This window comes from Argiope bruennichi, chromosome 10, assembly GCF_947563725.1.
Source record: "Argiope bruennichi chromosome 10, qqArgBrue1.1, whole genome shotgun sequence".
In the NCBI taxonomy this organism is placed as follows: Eukaryota; Metazoa; Arthropoda; class Arachnida; order Araneae; family Araneidae; genus Argiope; species Argiope bruennichi.
The window spans coordinates 71,595,480-71,609,309 of NC_079160.1; the positions used below are offsets into that span (position 1 = coordinate 71,595,480).

The window sequence follows — 13,830 nt, forward strand, 5'->3', positions numbered from 1 at the left end:
TGAAAACTTTTTTTACCCACTGTATATAGAATTTTTCGCATATCAGAATCGCAAAGGGTTGAGCTTTGGGTAGAACAAAAAATTGGAATGTAATTTCCATTGAGTGTAAAAAGATAACTTACAATGATGAAGTCGCATAAAGTGTTTTTTCCTACCATTTACAAAGGAGCTATGCAAAAATTTAAATTTGTTGTTAGAATCCATATTATATTTAATCTTTTTAGGGTTTTCAAATTTGATTCTAAGATAATTCATTTAAGTTATATTAAGTGGTAATTCTGAGTTCGAAATAAGCTGAGTAAAATGCTCAAGGGGAATTTTTAGATGTAATATCAACAACTGAAATGAGATATCAGTAACTTTCTTACTTATAGCGATATCTTTTTGTTGTGTTACCACGAAGCACGAATGTGGCTTTATAAAGATTTTAAGCCGATACTTTGATATACTCATTTCATTCATTTCATATTTCATCTCATTTTCACATGGAAAAATACAAATGAAAAATACAAAAATTGGAATGTAATTTCCATTGAGTGTAAAAAGATAACTTACAATGATAATGTAATATATATCTTGTCGTTACTTCTAAAAATCGATCCTCGATCCATCAGTAGGTCGTGACCTATAATTTGAGAAATCCTATTATAGAGTAAGAACTAACGGAACTTCCTTGCAATGTTCTTGTTTTGATAATGAATAATTTGGAGATAATTTGTTGAAGTTTAACTTATATTGTTCGACTTTTGAAAAAATTATTGTTATTAATCATAAAAGCAAGGGGATAGTATTGGAGGGCGAATAGAAAAAGAATATGTTCAAATATTTAAAAATAGTCACTTGGATATGTCAATGAATAGTGTATTAAAATAAGCAATAAAAAGTCGAATTTGTTTCACAATGATTATTTATTTCAAAATCAAACGATATTGAAGTTCGAACAAGAGAAATAATTTCTTGTATCAACTAGTCTACATAATAACATTATTTTTTGTGATGAGATTGATGATGTTGAGAAAAATTTACAGATGGTACATGCAAAAAAGGAATTAAGAATAAAGACATTCAATTTCATTTCCAAATTCTGATTAAAATTCTAAAAAATATCACTCGAAAATCAGTTAAAAATCATTCAAATTTTAGATAGCAATTAGGATTCTAAAAAATTAGAGCAGCATTATTTCATTCGAAAAGTTATTCTAAAATGATGTACTTGAAATAATGAAAAAAAATCACCATACATTTAATTTGGTATTTAAATCTAAATATAGTTATAAAATTCCAGAGAGAAAACTCAGATTATTTATCATAAGCTTATACAAAGACCAAGACAGACATTAGAATCAATTCCTGCTATAGAGCCATGTCAAGTGGATTATATTCGCCACTTTATCACCCCAGTCTAATCTTCGAATCCTCTATGTTTCTTGAAGGAAAGAAAAGAATGTGACGTCATAGTACAATTAAAGTCGATGGATAAATAGATATCAAATGTTATAAACGAGATTTTTATATAACTGCATCATTACATAAAAATTGACCCAATCGTCTTTATATCTGAACCTAACAATATGACTTTTAATTGAGTCAGGTCGTTTCAGAATAAAGTAATGAAATGCTAAAATTTTTTAAATATTATATTCAAAGTCAATTTAGATAAAAAAAAAAATAACTGCATTAACAGAATTTGGTTGCAATTATTTATTTTTTAATCAAAGAATAACTGCCTCAACAGTTTTCGTTTTAAATTACATTGAAGGTGAAAAAATTATCTAATTCTGTAACAATGTTTTCCTTTATTGAACAATGAGCGTAAAATATATTTTATAGTATTTCATGTTTATATGAATAAAAGTATTAGATCGAATTCAGAAATGCTATCGTAAAGGTAATAATCTTAAATGAGTAATGAAATGAAAATACATTTAAGTATTTTTCGAAGGTATATAAATTAGTCATTTTCTGCTGAATAAGGGATCGTATGACTCATTAATCAAAACCTCTTTCATCTAATTCAAATACACAAAGTGCATATGCTAGGGTCATGATCACAGGCTTATCAAAGCAACATCCAAATGTGAAATTTTGAATATTACTAGGTAAATATTTTTCAAAGAATTCAATCTGCTTGCATTGAAACAGCAAGGTGTCCAAATAGAATTTATAAATAAAATAGAAAATACAAAAAAGAGTATCGATGATGGGAATGAGAAGTCAGGGCGACCACAACTATCCAGAACTTATAAACAAATTGTCATTGTCTAAGAAATTGTATTTTACTTAAAACTGTTACTGATATTCAAATTGCTATGCTAGAAGTCTATATAATTCGTTTAAAAGTCAGAGTCCAGAACTTTGGAAGGTCAAGTCATGGGTCCTATATGAAAAAAAGCACCGGCTCATAGGACCTCCTTAGATTTAAACTATCAATCAAAATATAATTCGGTGCATCCATAACCAGCTATTTCTGCTGATTTCATTCCGCAAGATTTTTTCTCAGATGAAGAAGTTGATGTCTGGTGTTAAATTATCAGTTAAAACATCATATTCAGGTACTTCCACAACCATTTTATTTGATATAGTCTCATATGTTTCCCTTCGGATCAAGAATTTACCTAAACGGCTATGATTTTCAAGGTCCAAAAAAGAGCAGCGACCGAGACATTTGAGGATGTAGGAAAGGAAGGCTTGCAATCTACATTTACATTACTGTGTGAGCGATGACAAAAGTGTATGTTTGCACATAATAGTTACATCGAAGGAAGCACCAAAGAAACACTTACCATCTATACGCATTCTACCGTAATAAAATAAATCTTGAATATTTTTGAACGAAACGGCTAGTTAAAGGAATTCCAAAAAATACTACGCATATGTTCTTTTGCCAAATATATAAGCATTTGAATATTTACATAATCTCTAAGACGATTATAGGAAATTTTGAAATTTCAAATTTTTGGCATTGGGAACTAGCTTTTATTAATTAATAAGAATGTTGTGAAAAAAAACTGAATGATAAAAAATGGATATATCTAAAGTATATCTAAAGATTGAGAGTTTCCAAAAAACATTAAGTGAATGTACCAGAAGCTTATAATACAAGATAATCATTATTTCTTTTTTATTAACCCTAATAATACAATATTTCAAAAGAATTTTCTGGTAAATCATTATTTTCTTCATTAGAACAAAAGTAATTTTATTCAATTTATAAAAAATATAATCAAATAAACTAATACTGAAAAGAAAAGAAGAATATGAAATTTTTGATTTGTATGATTGACTAAAGATAGAAAGAAAGTGGAGCATAATTGGTTAAAATATGCCAAAAAAATTTATAATAAACTTATTTTAGCTCATTGCCACGTAATAAGTATCCTTAGTTGACGGTTTCCAGAAAAAAATTATCAATTTTATAAAAATTCTTGAAGAAATATATAGATTTTTAACTGCTGGTTTAATAAAAGAAAAGGATAATAATTTAGAATTTCATACATTTTTATATAAATTATTTTTTTTGAATGGATGATCAGTTACAAATGAAGTGGAATTGTACTCTTTAATGATAGCATTTTTTCTCATGAATATTGACATGCCAGTATTTGAAATATCACAGAAAACCTACAGCCGAAGTTTATTAGAAAAGCTCCATGAATCAAATATGCATATTTGTTAAGAATTTTCTCGCGGTAAAAATTATCAAGAACTAAACAGAAAGGAAAACAGATGATTGTTTGTACCACCAAATAAGATCTTTTGCAGGAGTATTATATTTTGTTTACTAAGGCATCATACTTTTAATGATATAACCCTATGAAAAATAAGAAATTATTTTTGCATGATAGAAGTGAACATTCTATAATTTATTATAAAATGTCGACCGTTTCAGAATTTTCAATAAATTTAATATTTTTGCATGCATCAATCCTAGCATATTCACTATGCTTCTAGGAAATATCATTTAATAACTTTAAATATATTTAGGAAGAGTTGGAATAATAGAAGTCTCCACAGAACAATGCACGACCAATCTCATCTGTTCCAAAGTATTAACATACTTTCATTCTAGTTTCTTTATCTTCAATGACAGTTTCTGAAATGGAGTTACTTTATATATAAAACAATTTAAAATGGAAATCATTTATGAAAACTCCAGAAAATTACCATCTTATACAGTTATCTCAATAAACGCTCACTCGATAAGCGTCAACTACTCCTCATTTATTTAATTTTGAATCAAATACGCACCTAGAAGAAGGAACATGTAGTCACATAACACAGTTTATGACATCGTTATAACAGAAGTGAAGTCACAAGAATCGCTTCCACTGTTCTTTCAATTTTCACGTGACATGTCCTTTGTTTAAGACTTGCAAATGTTCTTTTGCTTTATGTCTTAGAGAAGCAATACTTGAGCTTCTTGGATCACACATGGACTTAGACTGTTCATCTACCACTTGATCGTCGCTGTCCATAGTTAAGTTTAAAGGGGATGCTTTGACTTTATTTGCAGATTGGTCAGTGGTCATTGGACCTGTTGTGAGATTAGCTGGTGTCAAATAGCTGGGGTATACAGTGTGCAGCTGAAACCCGGGCAAGCCTGGAAGACGTAGACCCAGCAGGGATGGTGTCAGCCAAGGATCGAACAAGAGAGGAGCATTGGACCCTAGATGGTTTCCCACGGAAGTGACACAAGGGTTGAGAGATGTTCCATTGTTCGAAGTGCCTATGGGAGACTGAGACCGTGAATTAGAGTTGAGGAGACTGGAATTAACGTGGCCAAGGCCGCGAAGAGCGTTTTGGCTTTCTAATTTTTCTTGACGACGCCATTTGGCTCTCCGGTTTTGAAACCAAACCTGTAAAGAGGAAAGAAAAAAAATCAATGGCATTAAAAAAGATGTTTGACCTGTTAATAATAAGGGTTGATTTACAATAAATTTCGAAAAATAGGACAAAGATATTTCAAAATGTTTTATCCCCCCCCCCCGGATTGAGAAAATTTATTTGAAAGAGATTCAGAACTTTCAGTTGTTATAATAAATATTCTCGTATTACTCGAATACAGATTAAGTAATATTTTTTATAATAGCAATGAATTTATCACAAATTTATCATGTATAAAAGCATAATGATGCTAAAATGAAAAGATTTGACTACTGCCCATCGTTTTATGAAATGAATATTAAAATCGTGATATATAATTTATTAAAACGATTAGAAAGCAGTGAGTTTCGTCCGCTAGTACTGCTTTGTATAATTATTGATCAATTCCTTAATTCTTAAACGAAATCTATGAAAAAAATTTAAGAATTTGTTTGGCATTTATTATTAACATACATATAAGATGAGTTTGTTCTTCTCAAAAGTTATTAGTTCATGGAAACTTTTAAACATTTTATTGCTTTAGCATTAAGTTCTTGATACTTTATTTTTATAAAATAAAGGCTTTCCAATAAATTTATGTAGTGAAACCTTTTCCACCACTAAATGGTTTTCTTATTGTTTGGAGAATATGATTTCGCAATGAGGGGAAAAAAAGGTTATCAGTGCCATGAATCTACCTTTCGAAAAAAAATTTGCACTAAACTTAATTCAAACCAAACTCTTAATAAAGGAGAAAAAATATGGATTCAGCATTATTCGCAGATAAAATAGTCCAAATATCACTTGAAGCTTATGGCAACTTTTCTTATTGCGACTGAATTACTCGCTTTCAAAATCTTTGTAATTCTGTATTTCCTGAAGTATCTTTTGTTATCCAATGTATTATAAATCAACATCATATTTTCAGCAGTAAGAAAAGTGTATTGCATTTATTCATAACGTAAATGGTTTTAAGTAAGTGTTTAGAAATGTAACAATCTGTTTCAATGCTTTTAAATACATGGTTTGGGATTTTCAAGTGTTAATATTTAACAACTCTTTCAAGGACGATTTCGGGTTTTTAATATCATCTGAGTACTTTGTTTGCGATTGTTAATCACTAATTACTATTGAAATTGATCTTCTATTGATATTTTTTATCACTTGGCTCAGGATCGAGGATATTCAATTCTTCAATACATTTTGAAGATTTTTTTTAGAATTTTAAATATTAAGAAGATACTTTCAATCCTTACTTTTTTTGCTTAAAATAAGCGATATGTAATTCCAGAGTTCTCCCAATAGCCAATATTCCAAGTATTATGCGGTGAAAAGAAAGAGTAAATTACCACACAAAAAATTTATGAGATATTAATATGTTTTAATAAATGAAAACTTTTCTCAAAGGTCCTCTTCATTTGTTTTAATTTCTGTATTCATGAAAGTAATTATTTATTAAAAATGATATTCTAATTTCGAATTACAGTTTTACAATATATTACCATAAAGAAAAAAAATAAATGAAATTAATTTTTCAAAACTAAATAACTATTTTCCAATTATTGTAATTCATCAACAGGATAAAAGATGAAGTTTATAGTGTTAATCATGAGTTAAATATTGAATACTAAAATAATTTACTGTTTTTTGTTTCATTTAATTTGGATGGAATATGCAATCGAAAAATATAGACCGATATTATGTATAGAGATGATTACTATAGAAGATATAGAGCTGATTATTTAAAAGTTTACCTTACAACGCATCGTGTGGCCATTTGGCTACACGTTTTTATTTCCATTTATAAGCTTCACATGACTGTTCTAAAGGTTAACAGTGAATGTTTGGAAATCGTTTTTTAAGCATTTTTTGATAAACATTTGTAGAAAAGTATATGATGGTGATAGAGGTACTAGAACTAAATTTAAAATGGAAATTTGGAAAAATATCAAGACGGTGTTGCATGAAAAGTTCTACCATTAAAAACATTATCAAAATAATTTTTTTTTGCATTGTAAAATGCATAATGGAAAAAAGGGATATTTATTTTTATTGCAAAATTGTTATAATGTGATCTGTGTGACTGGGACATTGTTTAATTCATAGTCTATGACGCATTTTTTTTTTTTTTTTTGATTTCACAACAAATGATTAAAAAAAAATTTCAAATAATTTTCTTAAATTATATGCAATTATTTAAAACACATATTTTTTTGTAAAAAAATAAAAAGTTATGCATTTTAGGGTTAATGTTATAAAAAAAATGTTACGGAGAATTTTTTAAAAATTAATGGAAAACTATTGATTTTCGTTGTCATTTTTCCCCCGATTTTTAATGCCATACGGAAGCAGAAAATATCGATTGATTTTTACTTTTTTTTATTTCTTGCCATTTTTTGGTAAAGTGGCATTAAAAAATTATTTCTTTTCGCCACACTCTTGTTTTACATGATAAATCACATTACTCCATCCATCTTTAGAATCTGAATTAGAGGAATAATTGTGATATATAATTGCATTTTGTCGCTAAAAAAGTGCTTTTCTTTTACTTAGTCTATTCATTCTTATCATTCGAAAAATTTGGATTTTTCAAAATGATAACTGCTGTTATGGTCAGGAGTTTTTCTTTTATTCTCTACTAGCTGGCTCGCCAAAATTAATGACCCTTAAAGTTAGTTTTAATGGTCCCAGCATCAAAATGTTTTCACACTTTGAATTTTGATAAACTTATCAATTATGCTATTTTAGAAGCTCTAGACCGAACAATTTATTGTGCTTTATATTTCCCTAATTTTCTGTTTTTATCTTTACATATCTAATTTTATAAATGGAAAGGGCAGTCGAATTTAAAAAAAGACTTATTCTGAAAATAAGCTTTAATTGTAAATTAATTTAATTAAATATTCTCTGCTTTTTAGATTTGAGTATATGGAATTTTGTAATTTTAAACTAACTTTCCGCTGATTTGTAATTTTAAGCTACACCGAAAGAAGTTAATATTGCATTAAGTTCTGTGCAATATTTAAAGTTTTAAATCTTCAGCTTATCGAGAAGTCAGTTTAAAATCGATTGCAAAATTTATATCGAACAAATAACAAATTGGCAGACGAGAAAGCAAGTTTATAAAACTGTGTTAAAATAAGTGAAATTTTCATATTTAGATCTTTTTCATCGGGGAATAAAGCCAGGATGAAATATTAGCAGCAACAATAAAAATTACTCTAGTTTTTTTAAACACGCTAATATTTTTGTTACAAAATATTAAGGCTTAATATATTAATTGTTATAAAAATACTTAATATTTTTAACCAGTTAATTGTTGAACTTATTTTTTAAAGTACCTCAAATCCCCCTTTTTAAAGTTAAATAATGACGCATGTACAAGTCGAACGCAATACAAATGACTGCATGGTACTATGATTGTAATTAAAGTAAATAAGATTTCATTTTTATTAACTAAAAAAAATTACACATCCTTCGCGACAAATAAAGATTTGGATTGGCGTGCATGCATATTGAGCGCACTTAATTAGTTTAAAAACTGATTACAAATAGAAAAATATTATATGGGAAAAATTGGTATTATTGAAAATATAATTTTTGGAATTTTAAAATGATTCAAAAATTACCTTTGAGCTATAATATATTAGAAAGTTATTTCAAAATCTCATTTAATTTTTAATTAACTAGAATTCCAATTTGAATCTCAAAAAAATGGCTCTGAAGTGTACATTCTCACCTTCATACATGTGCTAAGTTTGATAACACTAATTAAAACTGTCTGACCTGAACAACTTCAAAAAAAAAAAAAAACCACCTAGACCACATTCATATTTATTTATTCTGTATGCTGTGGTGATTTTTTTCATGTGTATTTTAAACGAAAATATAAAATTGAGATGATGAGAAAAATTTCTATTGACACTCGGAGTGTCAAAAATTGTGAAGGTGAATTACAGAAATTTTTATACATATCTGAATGACATGAATTCACATTTTCAATAACTTTGAAAGACAAATAACGTTTTGAAGAAAATCTACATACTTTTATTCGAAATTTTCTAGGAATCTGATAACAAAATTAATATGTCCTTATGTAAGAGAAAAATGGAGTAGATATAAGGAAATTGTTATTAATTCTAATATCATTTATGATACTTTTTCCTGAAAGAACAAGAATTTCTTCGTCCTAATTCTTTGTGCATGAAAAAGGCGTAGTCCTCTGTGAAGATAATCCCACTCTAAAGTAAATTTCTTCACCACCTAGCAGCAATATATAAAAATAATTAAATTCTTTAGTGTTAGTTGAGGCTTTTTTCAGGTGTAGTTACAAACCATCCAATTTCATATAAAGACATACAAAAAATCAACTTTATGCAAGGTTATATATATATACTAATTTATTCCTATAATGAATCTGTGCAGTGTACTAATTTATATATATATTATTCCCCAAATGTGATTCCGATTATGGGGCTAGAGGTGGATAGCAGCGACATCAATGAGCTGAGTAAAGAACATAGCGAGAACTGCCAAAACACTTATGGAGCTGCATTCTGTGCCATAGCGAAAGAGCTGCTGAGGAGATTTGGTTAGTAAGGGAGAAAATAATACCTTCAACTGAAGAACACTTTCCAATGAAACAAGAGAGGCGCTGGAAGCATGAGAAATTATTGCGTCTTATGTCGAGAAGAAAATCCCTAAAAGCCTGTGCGCGCTGCAAATTCATTTTACAATAATGCTGTGTCTAATTTTCATCAAATTTTAGACAAAGACAAATGTTCCTCTTTGAAGGATTAATTCAAAATATAATACGAACGTACCTACAGTCTTAGTAATAAAACCTATATCGAATTTAATATAAATAAATATTGCGTTATTGTATTGTCGTATTATATTCATATGCACAAGGAAAATAGGTTTCACTTACGAAATGTTCTCAAAAATTCATAGATATCCATGATTTTGTTGGAAAGAATGGATACAAAATTTCTTACAACAAGCTGATTGCAGTTCCCAAGATTTCTTTATCATATAGTTAGAGCAAATCAAAAAATATTTTTTACCCTCACTCCAGATAGGTCTGAGTCGCGGAAATTCATCAAAATTTTAAAAATAGAATTTCTTGGCGATTTCAGAGTGTTTTTATACTTTGTATATGCAGACAGAAAATGATGATAGCATAGTTAGATAAATATCGTCGCTTGTTTATTGAAAAGTTTCAAAAACTTTGGCGGTGAAATTTGGGGCATCTGGAATGCACCTCTGAATTCGCCCCTGTAGTTTATCATCGTTTCGGATATCAGATTAACAGAAAAGGACTCCAGTCGATGGGAAAGTAAGGTTTGGTGAATGAGAATGTCTGTAAGTCGATTTAAGTATATAAACTTTACAGAAAACCTATGATCAGTAGCATAATGTTATAGATTTCAGCATTTAAAACTGTTGGTCGCAACCTCGGATGAGGTCGCGAAAATATTGTACAAACCGTAAAAACTTTTATGGCATTTTGATTTGGTAAATTCTGCAATATTTGCAAATGAAAAATCTAAATAAACTATATACTAAAATAAAAGTAAAAATCTATTTTTACTTTAAAAGTTTATTTTGTACTATTCTGAATTGAATTCATTAATATTTGTCCTTATTGAATGCTCAGCTTTCAAATTTGTTTATCGATTTCGGTATCGTGAATTTTTTTTGTGAAATTTGGGCACTAAAGTTGCAAAATTCAAAAATCCGTGTTATGGATGATGTAAAGATAAAAATAGCCGGAAGTGTAAAAATAAATAGAAAAGTTTGATAATTAATTTTAAGTTCCCATAGCGAATCAATCAGAACTTTTCAGAAACTTACATATAAGGCATATAAATAAGTCGTCGTAATTTAATAAAACTATTTAAAAAATAGTTAAATAATAATAATAATAATGATGATGATAATAGTTAATAAATAAATAATAATAATATAAATTGAAACTTATTTAACTCCATGTCCTCCATTAGGAAAAAAAAAAATCACAGAGCTTTTAACTATAATTCTTTATTTATTTCGAAATGTTTGAAAACGCATAAAACTAAGCTTTTGATCTTATATGGCATAAGATCTTATATGGCTACCTTTTCTGAATAATGGGTTTGCCAGAAATTTTAATTCCACATAATTTAAAAATATTAATTAATTAAATTTAATATTGAAAATACACATTAAACATAAAATATGTCTCTGATTTCAAAAATTAATCACACAAAACAAATTGTATTAAACATATGCATATTGCCTAAAAATTATAAATACCATAATTTTTAATCATTTTATAAATTTCAATGTATTTACAGTTTGAAGAATGTCTAAATGGTATTCTAATTCCTGCCATGTGATGTGGAAAATTCTTGACAGTTAGATGCGGAATGATTGCGATATTACGAGCCAATATAGAAAAACACTTTCCCCCTGATTTCCCAATATATCCAGGAATCAATGGAATCGGGAGTTTCAGACAAGGCGCATCTTTAAGGTTAAAAAAATCTTGAAGATTGCTTTCATAACGATGTTTAAAATTTCTTCGAAGAAATGTCGGATTAAATTTTATGTAATCACAAAATGCGTTTCACTTATCCTCTCAGTAATACTATTTCATTTTAAAATATTCGTTAGAAAGTTTTTAAAGAAAGGTTAAGAAATCTATAAGATTGCTTTCATAACGATGTTTAAAATTTCTTCGAAGAAATGTCGGATTAAATTTTATGTAATCACAAAATGCGTTTCACTTATCCTCTCCGTAATACTATTTCATTTTAAAATATTCGTTAGAAAGTTTTTAAAGAAAGGTTAAGAAATCTATAAGATTGCTTTCATAACGATGTTTAAAATTTCTTCGAAGAAATGTCGGATTAAATTTTATGTAATCACAAAATGCGTTTCACTTATCCCCTCAGTAATACTATTTCATTTTAAAATATTCGTTAGAAAGTTTTTAAAGAAAGGTTAAGAAATCTATAAGATTGCTTTCATAACGATGTTTAAAATTTCTTCGAAGAAATGTCGGATTAAATTTTATGTAATCACAAAATGCGTTTCACTTATCCTCTCAGTAATACTATTTCATTTTAAAATATTCGTTAGAAAGTTTTTAAAGAAAGGTTAAGAAATCTATAAGATTGCTTTCATAACGATGTTTAAAATTTCTTCGAAGAAATGTCGGATTAAATTTTATGTAATCACAAAATGCGTTTCACTTATCCTCTCCGTAATACTATTTCATTTTAAAATATTCGTTAGAAAGTTTTTAAAGAAAGGTTAAGAAATCTATAAGATTGCTTTCATAACGATGTTTAAAATTTCTTCGAAGAAATGTCGGATTAAATTTTATGTAATCACAAAATGCGTTTCACTTATCCCCTCAGTAATACTATTTCATTTTAAAATATTCGTTAGAAAGTTTTTAAAGAAAGGTTAAGAAATCTATAAGATTGCTTTCATAACGATGTTTAAAATTTCTTCGAAGAAATGTCGGATTAAATTTTATGTAATCACAAAATGCGTTTCACTTATCCTCTCAGTAATACTATTTCATTTTAAAATATTCGTTAGAAAGTTTTTAAAGAAAGGTTAAGAAATCTATAAGATTGCTTTCATAACGATGTTTAAAATTTCTTCGAAGAAATGTCGGATTAAATTTTATGTAATCACAAAATGCGTTTCACTTATCCTCTCAGTAATACTATTTCATTTTAAAATATTCGTTAGAAAGTTTTTAAATACGTTCGGTAAAAAAATATTCCTTCTGTCATAATAATTCAGACAAAATTATAGCTTCACATTGTAATTTTATCACATTTTTTGCAAAAATGGTTAAATAGTTATAGGATAACACTTCGAAAAAAATATTTTTTTTTTTTCAGTTTTCAGTTCTGAATAAACAAAAAGTATGAATTCTATTAGGAAGTTGTCGGTAACACTTTTTCTTCAAAAAAATAATAATAATCTTGGGAAAAGTAATGAAAATCTTCATATGAAATTTTTACCTGGATTTTTTCTTATTGTACAAGTTGAAATGAAGAAAAAAATCATGCTTCTTAATTAGTGCAGCTATTTTAACTTTCAACAGTTTCATTTTTTTCAGTTTCCTTTATAATTACATGCTTATTTAAAATTTCCTGCTTAGAATAATAACCTTATATTTAGACTCCAAAATCCATATTTGAACGTTTTCTCCCCTTTCTCATATCCTATCAGATGAATACCCGGATGCAAGATATACTGGCATGATGGCCAATCTAACAATGTTAGACAATAAAAATAGTGTTAAGTATTAAAATTTTTTTTGATAATTTTGCGCCATGTTTTATAAGTCTAAGTTAATAAACGTATCACCACTGTCTATCAAGGAAATTATTACATAGTAGATTCTCAGTTTACGTGATTATTTACGCCCTCGTTCCCCCTGCGTCAAATTTATTTTCGATGCAATGAAACTCGGCTGATTCAAACATTTTTTTAAAATTCAAATTTGTAAACATTTTGAATATCTTTTTTTCTGATCCCTTATATATTTTTGTTACAATAATTCTGAAATATCATCTAAAATTTCGAAATTATTTTGTTAACTTGAATTCAAAAGAATTTCTTAACTTTTTTTGTATTTCAAAATTGTTTAGTTAATTGAAAGCGTATACATCTTATGCCTTAAGTGATCATTAGTGAATAATTTTCAATTCAAGCGCATACTTTATCTCTGCGCAATAAAATTAATTAAATAAGAATTAAAAGTCTTTTAAACCACTTTATTTAAAGTTTCGATTACATACAATTTATTTTGTAATTTTAACATAATGGCTATAGCTGGAATATTGTCTGTAAATAAAGACATACATAATTATGAAATTGCTTTAAAATATTCGGGAAATTAGGTAATTTAGATCTTTGGATCTAAAATTACTTAATTTGGTACGTAAGTATTTGTTT

At 27.8% G+C, this 13,830-nt stretch overlaps 1 protein-coding gene across 1 annotated transcript in view; it reads right to left on the reverse strand.

Annotated features, from left to right (window-relative positions):
* Window positions 1–1,009: 1,009 nt before the first annotated feature.
* The window catches only part of LOC129987588 (retinal homeobox protein Rx1-like), a 72,371-nt gene continuing 59,550 nt past the window's right edge, over window positions 1,010–13,830 (reverse strand). The window contains exon 3 of the mRNA XM_056095550.1: window positions 1,010–4,856. Within this exon, the coding sequence (XP_055951525.1) occupies window positions 4,344–4,856 (513 nt within the window). The 3' untranslated portion in view covers window positions 1,010–4,343. The remainder of the gene's footprint in view (window positions 4,857–13,830) is intronic.